Source organism: Babylonia areolata, chromosome 14 (genome assembly GCF_041734735.1).
Source record: "Babylonia areolata isolate BAREFJ2019XMU chromosome 14, ASM4173473v1, whole genome shotgun sequence".
Taxonomy (NCBI): Eukaryota; Metazoa; Mollusca; class Gastropoda; order Neogastropoda; family Buccinidae; genus Babylonia; species Babylonia areolata.
The window spans coordinates 14,174,104-14,195,735 of NC_134889.1; the positions used below are offsets into that span (position 1 = coordinate 14,174,104).

Genomic DNA, 21,632 nt, shown 5'->3' on the forward strand with positions numbered 1-21,632 from the left:
CACACACACACACACACACACACACACACACACACACACACACACACACACACACACACAAAGCATGGTATCTCCAAAATACTTCGAGCTTCCTGTACCTATATATGATTAAGCCGAAGGAATGCTGACACGTTTCTTGCTTGACGGTGATTACCGTACTATTTTGACTCTTTTTTAATGACAATGTTACAGCTAGCGGCACCAAATCCTTAAAAACAATGCAAAAGCTCTGCAGTGTTTGCTGTTCGTGGATGCCGTTTTGTTGCTCCTGTTACTGTTTCCTTTTAATGCAGAGACGCCCTATATACCTCCCATTGTAACAACATAAAGCAACGATGAACGGCCATGCTCGCCGCACAGGACATAAGGCTGACGGCAAACAACGTGGCCAACAGAACCCATAAATGCAGTCACGTCTACATGCCGTCACAATGGGGTGTCAGCTAAATCAAGACACCAGCCCAGGCTCTGACCTGATCTGTGACACTGATGAATCATTCCGCCTAAACTTACAGTCAGTCTCACCTCCGTTCCTGAAGTTTGCTTAAAAGTGAAATACTCAGAGTCACATAGCCTTTCATGGCCATCCGTCGGGCGGTGAATTCATGCCCACTTTGTCTTGGGCATAGCCGAAGAATGATAGGCCAACGTGAAGGCATGGCCCAACCCTATCCAGTTTCAGTCATTTTAACTTTCCTGGCCGAAGTCTAGTACCCTTTCAAATTCCGGTGGAGTGAGGAAAACTGAAGTAAAAAGTGCCGGCCTTTCCCAGGACAACAACACCATGCTAAAATGGGGCCTGACCCCCAGCTGAACAACTTGACTGATCAACACGGGTCGACTAAACTGTCTCTCTGCCTAGTAACCCTGCCACCCCCAATCAGTTAAAAACAAACACTGGTCCAGTCCATGTAAAACGTATGTCCTTTTCCCCATGCGGCCTGCACACAGCAAACTTGACTAGTTTCGAAGTTACCCGTCTGTGGTACAAAACATACATGAAAACGATTCATGAAGACGGGAGTGTGCATATTTTACACAAGTTTGGTCTGAGTAATCAGGTCGTAAGTGAAACTTGTCTCGATTCTAAACGTCGGGGTATATGTCCGAGTTCGGTGGGCATTCACTGCATCAAGCAATGGGCTTGAAATAGAAAAATTCGTAAGAAATCGTGAAGCTTGGTCGCTGTCCATATCTCCAGGAGCGGACATGCGCGAACGGGGACGATAAGGCAGTTCGTTATTTAAGTGAATTGAGAACGGAATGAACTGTACAATGCTTCGCGAGAGGATGAAACAGAGTTGGGGGACGAGACAATAGGTTTCTGATCCTTACATGAACATGACTGAAAATAATAAAACAGCTTGCATGAAACACCGTTCAAGTCAGTGTGTGCGACGTCAAAAAGAGTGACGGCAGTCTCCTCAGTGTGCTGGGTCCGTTCTTTTTGTCGGCCTGTTTCGTTGTACGTCCTTGCTGTATCGGTTCGGACAGCACTGACCGGGTACACGCTGGAAACCGCGACACCATTCCTGTATTGCAGTGCTCAAATGCGTTGCACAGAGGACTTCACATTTGAAAAATGAGCCCGGGCGGGACTGGTGGAACTGACCTTCATTACAATGTCACGTGCTGTGCAGAAAAGTCAAATACCGAAATAGGAAGTGCATTTTAACGCCGAGTCAGTGTCCGTGCTGAAGCTTAACCATTTCAATTGGACAGCTGCACGTCCCTTTCTCGTCAGTGAGCTTGCGCCGGCTGTGAATGTTAAAGTCAGTCGATTTCACCGTGCTGTGTGTGTGTGTGGTGTGTGTGTTGTGGGGTTGAGAACTTCATTCCGTGATTGTCCGTGGTGTGTGTTAGACAGCTTGTTTCCTCGACAGCACGCGTCACATACGTGTGTGCTGTGTCCTGTGTTGCATGTCAGTGTGCTCCTGGCCTTCCGTGGAGAACTGAGGGCGAGACATAAAATATTTAACTCCACAGATGGCCATTCTTCCTTACGCACACAGTTGTTCATGTTACGTTCTGACTTGGACCGCATCAGTTGTCTAGTCCTCCACTCTTGTTTCATCACGGGCCCGCTGAAGCACGGTGCAGGTTCATACCGTCTTCACTTCAAGTACAGATTCCGGTCAGTGCACAGTAACCTCTTTCCTACGTCCCCTTCATGCACATCCACTCCAGCAGACAGGACAGGTCGTGCGTGTACAATCACAACATTCCTTCAACATGTGCTGGCAGTGTACAGTGACAGCTTCATTCCGTGTTGCCAGTGTGTCCGTATAGTTTTGCCGGGGCTCAGCTGACTTTCATTCCGTGACTTATGATGTTGTGCGAGCCAGTGTACACTCCTAAGTTCATTCCGTGATAATGTGTAGGTTGAACAACTTCATGGTTTCTGGGATTGTGTGTGTAGGCACTGACACCTGACTTCATACCGTGGTTTGTGCGCCGACGGTGTACACCGCTGACAGTTTTCAGTTCCGCCGTCAAAGTGTGTGTGGTGCTCTGCGCAAAAACATGTGGATTCATGTACTACATCGGTAAGTACAATCGCAAACCCTTGTGTCGTCGTGCACTGTCGTTTCTTCACCCTCGCGCGAAGGACTACACACTTCATTCCGTTTACAGTTTCGAAGTGCACAACTCAATACCCCCAAAGCAGCACTCCATTTTTGGACACCTTTCTAATGTGGACAAATTCCTTTTAAAATCCTCTTCCATAGTCGACAAACGTATATATATATAATTAACATTTTTACCCGTTTTGGAGTTTTTCACGTATGTTTTGTACTGCCGACGGGTGAAAATGTTAATTATAATATAAGAATGTCGAACCAGAGATGGTGGACACGTTCGTCAGAAACAGTATACCCATTTCGGTAGATTTTATTTCTGACTTCAACATCGAAGAGTGGACGGGTAAAAATGTTAATATTGCCCACACTTGGTAGTGGAGATATATTCCTGAGGTCATGGTCACCAGCTTGCAACTTTCGCCTACCCTGACGAACAGAAAAGCACAGTAGCGGCCATCGTCTCATGTAAGACTGCACACAGCACATAGCCTACCGTATGTTACATGTTGTGTGTGTGTGTGTGGTGTGTGTGTACGTGCAGTGCATGAGTGAGTGTGTGTGCGCGTACGCACGGTATGTACGTGGGTGAATGTCTGTGCGTACGTGTCCGGTGCCACTGAGTGTGTACATGAGTGCCGCTCGACAGTGTTTATTGCCTCACTTTCAGAGTCACTACTTGAGACAGTTTCACTCTTGTCACAACTCGCATCTTCTCTTCCAGCGTTGTTCTTTATCTCATTTGATTTTCTGTTGTGTTCAGGATATTTGGCGTTGTGTAGACTTCTATTTTGAATTTTGTGTTCGGCTGTTTTCTGTGTTTGATAATTTGTTTTGTAACAATTAGAATCACTGGTTTCGACAACTGGGGTTGTAGCTGTGAGCTTGTCGTTAGAGGCAAGTGGCGTGTTTCTGTCCTTGCTGGTAGCCGCAAGAGGAGTTGACGCGTCATTGGCAGTCATGAGAACTGACTTCTCATTGAAATCCGTGTGTCGCCAGTAGGGGCGGAGCAGTCACTCGGTGTTGATGTAATGTGCTCTGCTTTGTCTTTGCAGGAAGGTGGTGTACCAGAGTCCTGTTTGCTTTTAGATGTTTCTGCTGGTCTCGGTGTGGTCTTTCTGCCAAATAACGACTTAAATGAAGACTTCAGTGATGGTACCTTTTCATTTTCTTCTGTCTGAGTGGAAACACCTTTTGTTGGTTTTGGACTTTCTTTGGCATCACGATGTGCACTTTCGTTTTTCCCATTAAAACCTATTCTTCTGAGACCTTCCACAATCTGAGCAACTAGTGCTTGATTTTGTTGGGGGTGTTGCAGGTCTGCCATTGATGTTACTAAGTTTTGAATGGATGATTCTAGGTTTCAAAGAACTGAAGTCGTGGTTTGGTGTTGTGATTTCAGTATCTGTTCCAGAATAGTTTGGTCAACAATTCTCACGTCATCTTTCGCGACGTCATTGTTCTGTGTTTGACGTGTTTCCCATCCCTCTTGCGGCCAATCAGTGGCAGCCTCTGTGCGTGTGTGTGTGTTTGTGTGTATGTGTGTGTTTGTGTGTATGTGTTTTTGAATGCGTTTGTGCATGCGTGAAAGTGTAAGTGTACACAAGTGTCAGGAGAGTTCTGTGCATGTGTGTGTGTGTGCGTGTGTTGTGTGTGTGTGTGTGAGGGGGAGGTGGGGGTGCAGGGAGGAGGTGAGGTAGAGGATGAGGTATGTGAGTGTATGCATGCCTACACTGTGGGAGCAACAGGATATTGGAACGTATATATTATATATATATCTTTGTATATATGTGTGTGGGGTTGGGGGTGGGAGATATGGGCGTGTGTGTGTGTGCTTGTACAAGTAAGCGTTCATCTGTGTGTGTGAGTGTGTGTGCGTGTGCGTGTTGGTGTGTGTGTGTGTGTGTGTGTGTGTGTGTGTGTGTGTGTGCCGTGGAAGCTGCGATACATAGACTAGAAATGAGTGTGTGGAGGAGGGGGTAGAGGAGGTGCAGGGAAATTTGTGGTGTGTGTGTGTGTGTGTGTGTGTGTGTGTTGGAGCTCATGTACGTTTATATGTATTTGACTGTGCTTTCATATCTGTGAAACTGCGTTTTTGGGGCATATCTGTTATGCATGTGTGGGTGTATGTGTGAATGTGTGTCTTCATGTTTTATATTTATTTGCTTATTTATCATCATTGTTGTCTTATTTATTTAATTATTTATTTATTATTATTATTATTTTATCATTATTTTCATTACTACTATCTTTTTTTTTATATCATAATTATTATTTATTTATTTATGTATGTACGCTTATCTATCTATCTATATATATATTTTTTTTTTTTTTTCTCTTTCTCAAGGCCTGACTAAGCGCGTTGGGTTACGCTGCTGGTCAGGCATCTGCTTGGCAGATGTGGTGTAGCGTATATGGATTTGTCCGAACGCAGTGACGCCTCCTTGAGCTACTGAAACTGAAACTGAAACTGAAACTGACGTGTTTCTTTCCATTCATGTTGCATGCTGTCGGCTACTGATTCCTCATGAAATATTTCGCTACATGTTTTGCAGGTGAATTTTCTCTGTGATCGTTTGAAGATACATATTTGGTAGATAGGAAGTTCGGTACATGTGTAATGGATATGTTTTGAACAGTCTGAGCATTTTAAACTTTTGTCTTCCATTTTGGCATTGCCACAGATACAAATGTTATTTTCGTCTGGTTCAGAATGTTGTCTTTCCTCTTGATCACTGTTCATTGTATTGTCTTTCGTGTTTGAGTCACTGTCATATTCATTGTCGTACTCACCGATATCATAAATCGGTGGGTTCTCATGTCCTGCCTGTTTCATTGCCGTCAACGCTTCTTCTATCGTGTCGTAGGCCTTGTGTGTTGCCCTGGAGAAACCGGTCACGGATCTTGATGCATCGTTCCAGTTCTTAAAAATTCCGATCTTCCGTCCATTGCTAACTGCATACAGTTTTTGATCTTTCGGGTTCGCTTTTCTTGATGCCATCTTCTCTTTTGCTTATTTTCTAGTTATTTCTAGTTTTCTGGCAAGTGTGATTCAGGTCGACTTTGTCTCAGAACCGAGGAATTTCAGTGTATGTCGCCATTTCAACCGGAAGTTCAACAGACATACGTGAAAAATGTGTGTGGTGTGTGTGTGTGCGTGCGAGCGCGCGCGTGTGTGTGTGTGTGTAGGTGTGTGTTTGAGCGTGCCCGTGAGATCATGCGATGCGTTTGAATCATTGTATGAAAAAGGTATGTATACACATCCGATAATACCTATACATGATTGAATTCCTCAAAATGAGGTTCATGATCAAAGAAAAGTAATCTTTGATACAGAGAGTTTTAAACTCATCATTACAGATCGCTTTTCCTCTGTGGATACATCGGATGAGACATCTGGCCTCGAGGTCAGAATGTCATTGTATCGGAGTCACACGACAAAATGAAAATGTATATCATTCATACACACACACACACACACACACACACACACACACACACAACCACACACACACACACACACACACACACACACACACACACACACACACACACACACAACCACACACACACACACAACCACACACACACACACACACACACACACACACACACACACACACACACACACACACACACACACACAGGTTGCAGCTGTTGCTCAGTTTGCACAGCGTGAACAACAGCTGTAGGATTTTTTCATAATGTGTGTGTGTGCCAGTGTATGTGTGTCAGTGCACGCGTGCCAGTGAGTGTGTGTGTGTGTGAGTGCGCGCGCGCGCGTGTGTGTGTGTGTGTGTGTGTGTGCGGGCGTGTGTCGTGTGTGTTTCAGAACTGACGAAGACAAAAGCAAACAAACAAGCAAGCAAACAAACAAACAAACAGAAACACCGTCAAACCGAAGCTGTCAGAATGACGAGAAAACGGCATCTGCATGAATCCGCCTTTTAGGTTGTGCAGTCAAACAGAAGGCAGATCGATCAGCAAGTCACTGATCCTCTCTCGCCATGGCCACCCACAATGTCAAAGTTCGAGAAGCCAGAGAGAATGACTGTGAGGAGTTGATGCGAATGATCAAGGTAAGTGTCAGTGTTTCCTGAGAAATTTTACGGACACAGTCTTTTTTTTCTTCTTTTTCTTTTTTGTGGGGTGGGGTGTTTTTTTGTTTTTTTTTTATCCGGCTGCCAAAGGAAACAACCCATGCATCCTTATAGATCAATGTTGTCACATGAATTCTCTGTCTGTCTGTCTCTCTCACCCTCCCTCTCTCTCTGGGCTGGGTGGAAAAAAGCATTCTTATTATTGAGCTTATCTCAATACTCTGGAAAAATAAAACCTCAGCTCTCTCTCTCTCCACCTCATATACACTACAGCGCACCCGATAAAAGAAATTGTTTGAAAAGAGCAGATTGTGATGCCTCACCATCACATAAAAGCCCAACTATGAAACATTAACATAGAATCAAATCAAACGATTAAACAAAAATGTATATATAAAAAAGAAGAAGTAAATACATGGATTATGTGCAGACCAGGCATCTGTTTCCTTGATATAAATCAATCAATCAATCAATCAATCAGAATTGTCTCGTATCTAATCAAAGTCATTTCAGGTTGCAGCTGTTGCTCACTTTGCACAGCGTGAACAACAGCTGTAGGATTTTTTTCAGTTGTTGTTTGGGAGAAAGGGCGAGAGCGGGATTCGAACCCAGATCCTCCTGGACTCAAGTCTCTGTATTGGCAGATGAGCGTCTTAACCATTCTGCCACCTTCCACCTTCGCAAAAGGAATGGAATAAATGCAAAATAATGGTGTCTTTCACACACTCACCTCTTAAGCTCTGGGTGAGGTGACAATGAACCCTTCATTGATGACGGAACATACTCTTTAGCAACTGTCAAGGGGTTGATTTGATTATTTGATTATTTCACCTCTACACTCCATCTCGCTCTCTACGATCGGCTTCGGATCCGCTATGTTTACGCATACCCAGATTCAAACACTCCGCTATTGGACACCGTTCTTCAGTTCTCTGTCTCTGGACCTTGCAGTTGGAATGAACTTCCTCTTTCGCTTTGTCAGGTCTCCACACTCAGCTCTTTCAAGTCTGGCCTTAAAACCCACCTCTTCACAAGATAGCCTCCCTCCCCTGCCTCTTCCTTGTCTTCATTTTGTTCAGTTTTAGAGTTATGCATGCATGTGAATGACTAGTATGAAAACGCTTAGATTTGTCTCTGCACAAGATTCAGCACTATATTATTATTATTATTATTATTGAAAGATGATATTTACAGTGTTGAGGATTGTGCTGTGCATAACAGTTGTAACTTTGTCTGGGCCCATGCCTGTGTGAATTATGTGCGTGTGTGAGCTACGTGTGTGAGGGTGTGTGTGTGTGTGTGTGTGGGGGGGGGGGGGGGGGGGGGGGGGGTCGGGGGGGGGGGGGGGGGGTTCAAGTCAAGTTGTGTGTGTGGGGGGTGGGTGGGGGGGGGGTTCAAGTCAAGTTGTGTGTGTGTGTGTGAGCTGAAATGAACGAACACGTACGTGTCTAAGTCATCGTGTCGTGAATAGACAATAAACCATTGGGAAGAATTAAGGGGGTAGGCTGTGATCAATTTTTATGATATCCGATTTAAGCAACACAACATCAATGTGACATATTTGTCAAGAAGGAGGTGGATCTGGAGATAACAAAAGGAAGAGCAAGAAGACTGATGATGAGGATTATAATGATGGTAGTGATGGTGATGATGATGGTAATTATGATAATGGAAATGATGGTGGTGTGGTGGTGGTGGTGGTGGTGATGACGGTGGTGGTGGTGGTGATGATGATGATGAGTATGGTGACCTGACTTCGCATGTTTCAGGCACTAGCAGAATACGAACACAATACAGACCCACTGGTGGTAACCGCAAACGGTAATCTGTTTCTTTATTCAGAGTAATCCCAGACATACGTGAAAAATGTGTGTGTGTGTGTGTGTGTGTGTGTGTGTGTGTGTGTGTGTGTGTGTGTGTGTGCGCGCGTGCGCGCGCGCGTGTGTGTGTATGTGTGTAGGTGTGTGTTTGAGCGTGCCCGTGAGATCGTGCGATGAGTTTGAATCATTGTATGAAAAAGGTATGTATACACATCCGATAATACCTATACATGATTGAATTCCTCAAAATGAGGTTCATGATCAAAGAAAAGTTATCTTTGATACAGAGAGTTTTAAACTCATTATTACAGATCGCTTTTCCTCTGTGGATACATCGGATGAGACATCTGGCCTCGAGGTCAGAATGTCTTTGTATCTGAGTCACACGACAAAATGAAAATGTATATAATTCATACACACACACACACACACGCGCGCGCGCACGCACGCACGCACGCACGCACGCACGCACGCACGCACACACACACACATGTTGCTCTTGTTGTTTTCGTTGTGCAACTGAGTATAGTTTGAAGTATTGTATTGCATTAGTCTTTATATCACAACACAGATTTTTCTATGTGAAACTCGGGCTGCTCTCCCTAGGGAGGGCTCGTCACTACTCTGAGAGCACCACTCTTTTTTTCTGCCTGCAATTTTATTTGTTTTCCAACCTACCCAAGAAGGTTTTTCTACAGAATTTTGCCAGGGACAGACCTTTTGTTACCGTGGGTTCTTTTTTTTTTTTTTTTTTTTTTTTTTTTTTTTTTACGTGCGCTAAATGCATGTCACTGCACACGGAACCTCGGGTCATCGGTCGTCTCATCCGAATGACTAGCATCCAGACCACCACTCAAGGTTTGTGTAATGAAGGGGGGGCGGTGATTATGTTTGACAAATGTGTTCGTTTTTTAATGCTTAGAACACTCTGTATATTGCTTTCGACCACTTAAATTGTGAAAGTATTCCCCCCCCCCCCCTTTTTTTTTCTTTCTCTTTTTCCCCCAAGGAATGTGTCATGTTTATTGGTGATTAATTTGTTAATTTGCGACAACACACACACACACACACACACACACACACACACACACACACCTGCGAGTGTGTATACACACGCACGCGTCCGTGCTCACACACACACTTACACACACGCACGCACGCGCGCGTGCGCGCGCGCGCGCGCATACACACACACACACACACACACACACACACACACACACACACACACACACACACACACAGGTGTATCATTATTCCCTGGCTGACCTTGATTGCAGATTTGAGGAGAGACGCTTTTGGAGAGAAGCCTTTCTTCTATGCCTTTGTGGCAGAGTTGATACCAGAAGGTGCGGATGACATGATTATTATTTCCAAAATACATGCATTCTACGCTGATATGATGAACATAATACAATATTAGCTAGCTCGCTGTGTGTGTGTGTGTGTGTGTGTTTGTGTGTGTGTGTGTGTGTGTGTGTGTATGTTTATGTGTGTGTGCGTGTGCATGAGTGTGCCTGTAAATTTCTGTGTATGCATGAATGAAGTTTGTGTTTGTGAAGTGCACGTGTGAGTGCGGTATGCGTGGAGGAGGAGGAGGAGGTGGAGTTTTTTTGTTGTTGTTGTTGTTTGTCCTGCCACACATACTGATGATTGTAGACATTTTGTAAGAGCATTGATTTTTTTTTTTTTTTTTTTTTTTTTTTTTTTAATAACATTTGAGTGTTATCGTGTAGGAGAGGAGAGGGAGAGTGGGATGAATGGTGAGCTGGGCGGGGCAAACCAATGAACGGAGGGTGGAATTTGTGAAATAAATATTGAAATACAATTACAAGTGCAGGGTCTCCTCTGGTGTGTGGCCTCCTGGCGACCTAACATCGATGGTTCCCTTTGGACTGCCGACGCTGGAACTACGATGGACAAATCCGGGTGTGGCCGTGTATGGGGGAATCTAAATGAGCGGCGTGGGAGTAATGCCACTGAAACGGTGCAGATAATGGGGCAGCAAAAAAAAAAAAAAAAAAAAAAAAAAAAAAAAAAAAAAAAAAAAAAAAAACAGTTACAAAAAATCAGTCTTGTTTTTTCTCTCTTGCGCTAAAACACAGTTCGCCTTTTTTTTCTTTTTTGTGAAGCACATTTCTTTATGAGCAGCTTCTTTTTACATCTTTAACAGGTACTTTTCTACCCCTGAAAACAGAGAATGGCTGCCTACATGGCATGGTTAAAAACGGTCATACACTGACGTAAAAGCCCACTCGTGTACATGCGAGTGAACATGATAGTTGCAGCCCACGAGCGAAGAAGAAGAAGAAGAAGAAGGTACCTTTTAAAGTTAACCCTTTCACCGCCAGTCAATGTGGAGTACTAAATTCCCTTGTGTTATAAACACAGAAAAGACAGTGGCTAAGAATAGCTAGGGATTCCCCCTGCGATGTATAGAAAATATAGCCTATCCTACCACCGAACATTAGCAGTAGGTTCATGGATAACAGACCAATGAATGGTCACCTTTCAATGACATGGATCCTCTACCACGCCTGTGCATAAATGCAAGCTTGGCGGTGATAGGGTTAACCATGCTATGTATGTCTTGTTTTGACAGGTGGCGGGGAAGAAGAAGGAGGAGGACGCCCCCTGGTGGGTTTTGTCACGTACCACTACAGCTACAACTTCTTCTTCGGCCGGACGTGTTTCATGAGGGACTTCTACGTTGATGAGCCATGGCGAAGAAAAGGAGCAGGCTCTGCCATGTTGGCCAAAGTTGTCCAGGTACGAGATGGGATGTTTATTCATTTTTTTTAAATTCTAATTTATTTGTTTATTTTATTTTATTTTATTTTATTTTATGTTATGTTATAGTGTGCCGGCAGTTGTCACATACATCACCCACACTCTGTCCCCCCTTCCCTCCCCATCCCTTTACCTCCCCCCCCCCCCGCACCCCCCTCCCCCCCCCCACCCCCGCGCCTGAAAAGGGAGCTGTGTCAGGTAGTAAGGAGAGAGCCACACACCGCCTTCACCCAGGGAAGGGATGAAGCCCTGAGACTGTGACAAGAGCTGCATGAGGAGTTTATTCAACAGCAAGTGCAACAGACCAGGGAAGAGATAGCACCAAAAAAATTGGGAGACAAAACTGTTGCATTTGGAAGAGAGTGCTCAGTCCATGCAGGGGGGTTAATTTCAGATTGAGTCAGTCACAGAGATACTGGGCTGTGACAGGGAAAAGGGATGTGGGTAGGAAGAGAAGGAACAGAGGTAGGAGTAAAAAAGGTCAGTCAGTATATATATATGTTTTTACCTGCCCAGTTTGACCTGATTTTTACCTGACTTTTAGTCACTGGTTGCTATTTAAGCAGCCTGTAAAGCTTTCACTTCTGTACTCTTGCCTGAAGAAGCTGTTCTTAAAGCGAAAATTTGCTGCTTTTTTTTAGAAATACAAGTTTTAAAGACATGGAGAGCCTACTGTTGTTGATATATATATATATATATATATATATATATATATATATATATATATATATATATAGTGGGGGGCATGGGATCTCCCCACACAGGGTAGGAAAGGATTCCCACAATGAAAGGCACCAAGATTCCCACAAGTTTTTCACCAGATGTGCAAGTATTGAGCAGAATTCCTCAAGGTAGTATTTTAGGGCCAACTTTATTCACCATATTTATAAATGACCTCCCAGACTATGTTAGTAGTTGCTGCAAAATATTTGCCGATGATACTAAAACTTATGATAAAACCCAAAATTCCTTCAAATTGCAAAATGACCTAGACAACCTACAAAATTGGTCAAACATGTGGAATCTATATTTTAATGTATCTAAATGTAAAGTGCTACACTTAGGAAGAAATAATCAAAAAAAAGAATTATTTAATGAAAATTGATGGCACAAATTCTAATGTTATTTCAGAATGCAATGAAGAAAAAGACCTGGGAGTAATATTTGATGAAAATCTTTCTTTTGATGGCCACATTCAGGCTGTGATAAATAAAGCTAATAAAGTATTGGGTATTATTAAGAGAACATTTACATTTATGGATAAGGACATTTTTGTCAACCTCTATAAAACAATTGTTCGACCAATTTTGGAATATGGTAATATAATTTGGTATCCTAGACTAATAAGACAGTCTAAAGCAGTTGAACAGGTGCAAAAAAGAGCAACTAAAATGATACCAGAGTTAAGAGATTTGGACTACCAAAACCGTTTGAGACAACTAAACTTGCATTCACAAAAATATAGAAGATATAGAGGAGACATGATACAAGTATTCAAGATAATTAATAAAATGGTTGACACTGACCCCTGCACCTTCTTTTCTACTAACAAACTCCATGTTACCAGAAGCTCAAATACTAACCTTTTCACAAAATTTTGCAGAACAAATATTCATAAGTTTTCTTTTAGCTTTAGAGCAGTTAAAGGATGGAATGCACTGAAAAATTCAACAAAACAGCTAAGACTATTGACCAGTTCAAGAATCTTCTAGACAATGACTCTAAATCATTAATAAAACCATTCGATTTTGATGAATGAACATTTAAAAAATTTCATACACATGTACGCAACCCTAAACTATTCTATATTAAGAAGGGGCGTTGAAAAGCCAAAAAGGCTTTAAAAAAGTCCCAAATTCTGTATCTGTATCTGTAAGATTCCCACAATGATGTGGAAAGGAAAAGAGACTTCCCCTGTGGTCTCAAAGGGCAGGATCAGGGTTTGATTGAAAAGACTCCAGTCAGGACGATAGGTGACTGTGAGGATGGTCCTCACCAGGGTGAATGGGTGCTGCTGCCCATACCACCTGATCCAGGTGTTCCTGGTATATGTGCCACAAGGGAGGGCACAGGTGATGGAGACTGCCAGGATGCAGTCGAGTCTCCCAGACGGTCATTCAAACCGGTTGTTCACTGGTTTGTGTGAGACTGACACCAGGTCTACATCCGAAGCCTGGGGTGCATGGGACATGTGCAGGTGCCAGGGTGCCAGCTCAGATTTTGACATAAATGATAGTGTAGTGATATGTCAGTGTATTGTCAGTTGTTGACTGACTGTGGAAACAATGAAAGCATTGAGAGATGACCTTTCATGTGTGTGTGCATATGGGGGTAACAGCAAGTGTTGTGGAACACATGCTTGACTTGTTGGTAGTTATGATAACATGTGTAGAAGTTTTGCTATGTGTCAGTGGTTTACTTTGTTCAGACAAAGTGGAAAAGCACATTGTGATGTAGTTAATGAGCTGGTTAACAAGGAGAGCACTGAGGGTCAGTGCTATGTTGTTGCTCATAGTTATTGTTTGCCAGAGATATGTTGGTGGTAATGATTTCCATACATTTACTTATGTCAGTGGGATACTTTGTGAAGAGATTTGTTTGGTAAAGGTAGCACACAGTTTTATTGTGTGGTTGGTAACGTGAGTTGAACACTCAGGGTTGTAGTGGTCAGTCATGTTTGGTGCACAGTATTGTATGTCCCTGTTGGTGGCAGGTAAGCTTGGTGAAGCTTATTTTACCTCACATAGATCTAGGTGTTGGACATGTGATGAAAAGTACTGAGAGTATATAGGCCTTTCATGCCAATGATGTCCAGGATATTTTGAAATTGTTTCTGACCTGGGTTTTGGTTTTGTGTTTGTGTTCCAGGTGTGTTGCTTAAAGTAGGCAATGTGTGCTGCTTAAGTGTAGGGTGAAGTGCTTTATTTGGGTGCTGCTTAATGAAGGGTTGTGTGTTGCTTATGCCAGTACTGCGTAGGAACTGCTTATGCTTCGTGTGTGTTGCTTAAAGATGCTTGGTGATCAGAAGTTTGATTCGTTCGTTTATTTGTTTATAGTCTGTTCATCTATGATGATGATATTAGACTGATTAGAAGTTTGAGTTAGTGCTGTTGTGTGCTGTTCTGTAGTAAACACTCTATAAAAACCACTCCATGTGGCCCTGCTGTTGGTATGAGGAGACGCTTCACGCTTATTTAACTCATTTATCCCTGGGCCTGAGTGGCAATGTCCTGCCATCAAAATTCATTTAATTCAAAATGGTGTATACGCATGTTCAGACCGCTCTATCCCAGCACTGTATCTACGTGGAGTGGATCGCCCTCAGCTGGAACCATCACCCCACACCACATCATATCATACCCCACCCCACCCCACCACATCACATCATACCACACCCCACCACACCACACCACACAACACCACACCACAAAACACCACACCACACAACACCACACCACACCACATAACACCACACCACACAACACCACACCACACCACAAAACACCACACCACACAACACCACACCACAAAACACCACAAAACACCACACCACACCACAAAACACCACACCACACAACACCATACCACACCACAAAACACCACACCACACCACAAAACACCACACCCCACACCACAAAACACCACAAAACACCACACCACACCACACCACAAAACACCACACCACACCACAAAACACCACACCACACCACACCACAAAACACCACACCACAAAACACCACACCACACCACAAAACACCACACCACACCACACCGCACCACAAAACACCACACCACAAAACACCACACCACACCACATAACACCACACCACACAACACCACACCACACCACACCACACAACACCACAGCACACCACAAAACACCACACCACACCACAGCACACCACAAAACACCACACCACCCCACACCAAACCACACCACACCAACACACCCCACACCACTCTACACCACCCCACCCCACACAACACCAGACCACACCACACCAAACCACACCACACCAACCCACCCCACCCCACACCACACTATACTACCACACCCCACACCACACCACACAACACCACACCAAACCACAACACCCCACACCACACCACACCACACCACACCACACCACACCACACTGTCCATGTCTGTGCAGACCGCCCTATCCCAGCGCTGTATCTACGTGGAGTGGATCGCCCTCAACTGGAACCATCACACCACACCACATCATATCCCACCCCATCCCACCCCACCACACCACACCACACCACACCACACAACACCACACCACACAACGTCATACCCCACCCCACCCCACCCCACCACCCCACACCACACCACACCACACCACACCCACACCACATCATACCCCACCCCACCCCACCCCACCCCACCACCCCACACCACACCACACCACACCACAAAACACCACACCACACCACGCAACACCACACAACACCACCCCACACCACAAAACACCACACCACACCACAAAACACCACACCACAGCACACCACAAAACACCACAGCACACCACAAAACACCACACCACACCGCACCACAAAACACCACACCACAAAACACCACACCACATAACACCACACCACACCACGCAACACCACACAACACCACCCCACACCACCCCACCCCACACCACACAACACTGCCCCACACCACACCACACCACACCACACCACACAACACTACCCCACCCCACCCCACACCACACCACCCCACACCAAACCACACCACACCAACCAACCCCACACCACACTACACCACCCCACCCCACACCAAACCACACCACCCCACCCCACACAACACCAGACCACACCACACCACACCAACCCACACCACACCAACCCACACCACACAACACCACCCCACCCCACACCACACCACACCACACCACACCACACCACACCACACCACACCACACTGTCTGTGCAGACCGCCCTATCCCCGCGCTGTATCTACGTGGAGTGGATCGCCCTCAACTGGAACCATCACACCACATCACATCATACCCCACCCCACCACACCACACAACACCACACCACACCACACCACCCCACACCACACCACACCACACAATACCACACCACCCCACACCACAAAACACAACACCACACAGCACCACACCACACCACAAAACACCACACCACACCACAAAACACCACACCACACCACGCAACACCACCCCACACCACAAAACACCACACCACAAAACACCACAGCACACCACAAAACACCACAGCACACCACACCACACAACACCGCCCCACACCACACAACACTACACCACACCACACCACCCCACACAACACCACACCACAAAACACCACACCACAACACCCCACACCAAACCACACCACACCAACCCACACCACACTACACCACCCCACCCCACACCACACCACACCACACCACACCACACCACACCACACTGTCCATGTCTGTGCAGACCGCCCTATCCCAGCGCTGTATCTACGTGGAGTGGATCGCCCTCAGCTGGAACCATCACACCACACCACATCATACCCCACCACACAACACCACACCACAGCACACCACAAAACACAACACCACACAACACCACACCACCCCACACCACCCCACACCACACAACACCACACCACACAACACCACCCCACCCCACCCCACACAACACCACACCACACCACACCACAAAACACCACACCACACCACACCACACCACACCACACCACAAAACACAACACCACACCACACCACCCCACACAACACCACACCACCCCACCCCACACAACACCACCCCACCCCACCCCACACAACACCACACCACACCACACCACAAAACACCACACCACACCACACCACACCACACCACAAAACACAACACCACACAACACCACACCACCCCACCCCACACAACACCACACCACCCCACCCCACACAACACCACACCACACTACACAACACCACACCACAAAACACCACACCACACCACACCACACCACACCACGCAACACCACACAACACCACCCCACACCACAAAACACCACACCACACAACACTGCCCCACACCACCCCACACCACACAACACTACACCACACCACAATACACCACACAACACCGCCCCACACCACACCAACCCACCCCACACCAAACTGCACCACCCCACCCCACACCATACTACAACCCCACCCCACACCACCCCACCCCACCCCACACCACACCACACCACACCACACTGTCCATGTCTGTGCAGACCGCCCAGTCCCAGCGCTGTATCTACGTGGAGTGGATCGCCCTCAACTGGAACCAACCCAGCATCGACTACTACAAGCGTCGGGGGGCGCGTGACTTCACCACGGAGGAGGGACGGCTTCTGTTCCGGCTGGAAAAAAGCGCCATGGAGAGCTTTCTGACGTCACCACCCGCGCGACGCGACGCCCCGTAGAGTAGGCTGCTGAGGGTTTGGTGAATCATCGTCGTCATCATCGTCTTTGTCATCACCATCCTCCTTCTCCTCCTCCGTCTCTTCTTCTTCCTCCTCCTCCTCCTCCTCATCATCATCATCATTATGATGATTATGATCATCATCATTACTACCACCACCACCACCACCACCACCATCATCATCATCACCGTCATCTTCGTCGTCATCACCACCACCCTCATCATCACTGTCATTCTCCTCTACGCCTCATTCTCATCATCACCACCACCACAATTATCATCATCATCATCATCATCAACATCATCATCTTCGTCGTCATCACCACCACCCTCATCATCACTGTCATTCTCCTCTACGCCTCATTCTCATCATCACCACCACCACCACCATCATCATCATCACCGTCATCTTCGTCGTCATCACCACCACCCTCATCATTACTGTCATTCTCCTCTACGCCTCATTCTCATCACCACCACCCCCACCACCCCCACCATCATCATCATCATCATCATCATCATCATCAACATCAACATCATCATCACTACCATCATCATCAACATCAACATCATCATCATCACCATCTTCATTAACATCATCATCATCACTGTCATCAGCAGCAGCAGCATCGTCACCACCATCATCATCATCATCGTCATCAACGTCAACATCCTCACCACCATCATCATCATCATCATCATCACCACCACCATCATCATCATCGTCATCAACATCAACATCGTCACCACCATCATCAACACCACCATCATCATCATCATATACTATCGTCATCAACATCAACATCATCATCGTCACCGTCATCATCATCAACATCATCATCATCACCACCATCGTCGCCACCACCACACTCATCATCATTACCATCCTCCTCCGCCTCGATCTCTTCCTCCTCCTCAACCACCTCCTCCTCGTCATCATCATCATTACCATCATCATCAGTACCACCATCACCACCACCATCATCACCACCATCATCATCATCATCATCATCATCAACAGCAACAGCATAACCATCATCACCATCATCATCATTATCATCATCACCATCATCATTACCACCGTCATCATCATCATCATAACTGTCAGCATCATCATCAACAAAATCACGATGATTATTTGTATTTGTATTTCTTTTTATCACAACAGATTTCTCTGTGTGAAATTCGGGCTGCTCTCCCCAGGGAGAGCGCGTCCCTGCACTACAGCGCCACCCTTTTTTTTTCTTTTTTTAATAAAATTTTTCCTGCGTGCAGTTTTATTTCTTTTTCTTATCGAAGTGTATTTTTCTACAGAATTTTGCCAGGAACAACCCTTTTGTTGCCATGGGTTCTTTTACGTGCGCTAAGTGTATGCTGCACACGGGACCTCGGTTTATCGTCTCATCAGAATGACTAGCGTCCAGACCACCACTCAAGGTCTAGTGGAGTGGGAGAAAATATCGGCGACTGAGCCGTGATTCGAACCAGCGCGCTAAGGTTCTCTCGCTTCCTTGGCGGACGCGTTACCTCTAGGCCATCACTCCATTATCATCATCAACATCACATAAGTTTTAGTCCACGTAGTTATATAGCCCAGAATTTGGTGCAAACACAAGAATCAAAGCGCTTGCACACCAGTGGTTCACACACACACACACACACACACACACACACACACACACACACATACACACACACACACACACGCACGCACGCACACCCACACCCACACACTGATTCAGAGAGGTGAAGATAAACAAAAGCAAAAGAGAAAACACTCCTATAATTCTGCATGCAAGTAAAAGCCAGAGGAGACATGCAGGATGACACTGATGGGGATGGGAGAATGGGGGTGCTACTTTGAAGAGGGGTAAGTTTTAATGTCAGACTAACCTATGAAGTGTCACTGATTTTGTGTGTGTGTGAGTGCGTATGTGAGTGCGTGCGTGCGAGTGTGTGTGTGTGTGTGTGTGTGTACTCCAGGAAGACCCAATTTGTTCACTACAGAATTCGGTGCATGATTTTAGTGCGGAGACTTCCTTCACAAACAGTCGTCAAAATGGTGCGTTACATCGATCTAATATGACAAGTATGGCAAGAAAACTATGTTCTCTCTAACATTCCACAGTACGTGTCGTTTATGGAAATATCAAATGAAGTTAGGTCAAGTGGACCCTGGTATACATTCGTGCAATGATATGGATGATTCTGTGCCATGTGTTTGGGTTTGAAATTCGGTCTTTCTCCTTCCAAACGTCTTTTATGGTCTTAATACATTTTCCAGTTCGCGTAGTGAGGAGGGAGCCTCAGACCACCTTCATCCAGGCAAGGGGTGAAGCCCTGAGGGTTCAGAGAGAGCTGGAAGAGGACCAACAACAGCAACAGGCCAGGGAACAGACGGCACAGTTAGGGGATCAACTGTTGTTGTTACAGGAGAGTGTTAGGTCCATGCAGGAAGAAATTAAGGGGTTAGTTAGTCAGAGAGATGGGGCTGTGATAGGAAAAAGGGCTGTGGGTAGGAAGAGAAGGAACAGAGGTAGGAAAGGGAAAGGTCAGTCAGTGGTGGGAAATGGGATTTCCCCAAAGGTGGGTAAGGTTCTCCCCAAGGAAAAACACGATTCCCACAATGAGAACCAAAGAGACTTTCCCAGTGGTCTCAAGAAGAGGCAGGATCAGAGTCCAAATGAAAAGACTCCAGTCAGGACGATAGGTGACTGTGAAGATGATCCTTGCCAGGGTGAATGGGTGCTGCTGCCCATACCACCTGATCCAGGTGTTCCTGGTACTTGTGCCACAAGGGAGGGCACAGGTGATGGAGACTGCCAGGATGCAGTCAAGTCTCCCGGACGGTCACACAGACCAGTGGTAACTGGTTTGTGTGAGACTGGCACCAGGTCTCATCCGAAGCCTGGGGTGCACGGGACATGTGTAGGTGCCAGGGTGCCAGATCAGACTGACAGGGTTGGGAAACTGTCAGGGTCAACCTGTAGGGCTAGAGCTAGGGACAGGTTTGATGCGAGCCATCCGGCATTGACTAGAGTTGTTGCTACAGCCTGCTAGGGGAATGTTAGAATTGGGGAAAATTGTGTCATGTTATGGGGTTTTTGTTGTTGTTTTCCTTCATTCCAGGGTTTGTGGTGGCTGATGTGTGAGCTGGAACTCTGTTGATTTTTGTGTTGTGTAGCTCCCCGTTTGATTTTTTTATGTATGCTTTTCTGGGTTATGGTGCTATGTACAGCTTTATCATTTTGAAATGTATTTTTGGTGTGTTTTTTTGGTGGGTTAGAGAACCAATCTCCCCATTAGCATTAATTGATGACGGCATTGGTCAGCATGTGGTCAGCAGCAATGAGGACATTGCATTCAAAAGCCGGGGAGGGGGTGGGGGTGGGGGGGGGGGGACATCCGTGTGGCAGCCTGTCTTTCAAGTCGTTCCCCGTCTCCCCGTTCACAAACACGGCTGAGATAGATGGCGGGACTTCGGAACGAAAGCTAGGGAGAATTTATTCTAATGCGAACTTTGATCATGCCGGCTAACAGGCCGAGAGTTGTATTGTCCTGTCTCCCCAATCTCTTTGTGACGTAAGCGGGTGAACTTGTCGTCATAAATGTGTATAGACAAGTGGGTTGAATTGTAGCGAATCAGATCAATCTGTTGAATTGGACGAACTGGGATTAAGCAGTGAATCTGTCAGTCATTCACATAGCGTCACTAGGGCAAGCAAAGATTGGTTATTTCAGTTCAACTAGTTGGGGAAGTGATTGCTATAGTTTGCATTAGTATGCACAGTATGTTGTGGGAAGGGATAAAACCAGTCAGCACAGCCAGTTCTCAGCTGTCTCCCAGAAAAACTGACTGACACAGGCTGACTGACTGAACAGTGATGTGAGATGCAAGGAAAT

General features: G+C 45.9%; 1 protein-coding gene across 4 annotated transcripts; it reads left to right on the forward strand.

Annotated features, from left to right (window-relative positions):
* Positions 1 to 2,429: 2,429 nt before the first annotated feature.
* On the forward strand, positions 2,430 to 21,116 carry LOC143289846 (diamine acetyltransferase 1-like). 4 transcript variants are annotated; one of them, XM_076599033.1, is made up of 7 exons: positions 2,430 to 2,546; positions 6,531 to 6,658; positions 8,449 to 8,500; positions 9,780 to 9,848; positions 11,102 to 11,268; positions 17,539 to 17,731; positions 20,014 to 21,116. In XM_076599033.1, exons 2-6 carry the CDS (start codon positions 6,587 to 6,589, stop codon positions 17,728 to 17,730), a joined length of 552 nt encoding a protein of 183 aa, XP_076455148.1. In that variant the 5' UTR covers positions 2,430 to 2,546; positions 6,531 to 6,586; the 3' UTR covers position 17,731; positions 20,014 to 21,116. The 4 variants fall into 4 exon arrangements, with proteins under 4 accessions (XP_076455148.1, XP_076455147.1, XP_076455146.1 ...); XM_076599032.1 differs by lacking the exon at positions 2,430 to 2,546 and adding an exon at positions 2,928 to 3,047 and having other exon boundaries at positions 17,539 to 17,750; XM_076599031.1 differs by lacking the exon at positions 2,430 to 2,546 and adding an exon at positions 2,928 to 3,047.
* The last annotated feature ends 516 nt before the right edge of the window (positions 21,117 to 21,632 follow it).

Coding starts and splice junctions, on each gene's coding strand:
- LOC143289846 (XM_076599033.1), top strand. CDS start 6,587: ATGGCCACCCACAATGTCAAAGTTCGAGAAGCCAGAGAGAATGACTGT. Junction 9,849..11,101: donor GGCAGAGTTGATACCAGAAG/GTGCGGATGACA, acceptor TTGTTTTGACAG/GTGGCGGGGAAGAAGAAGGA. Junction 11,269..17,538: donor TGTTGGCCAAAGTTGTCCAG/GTACGAGATGGG, acceptor ATGTCTGTGCAG/ACCGCCCAGTCCCAGCGCTG.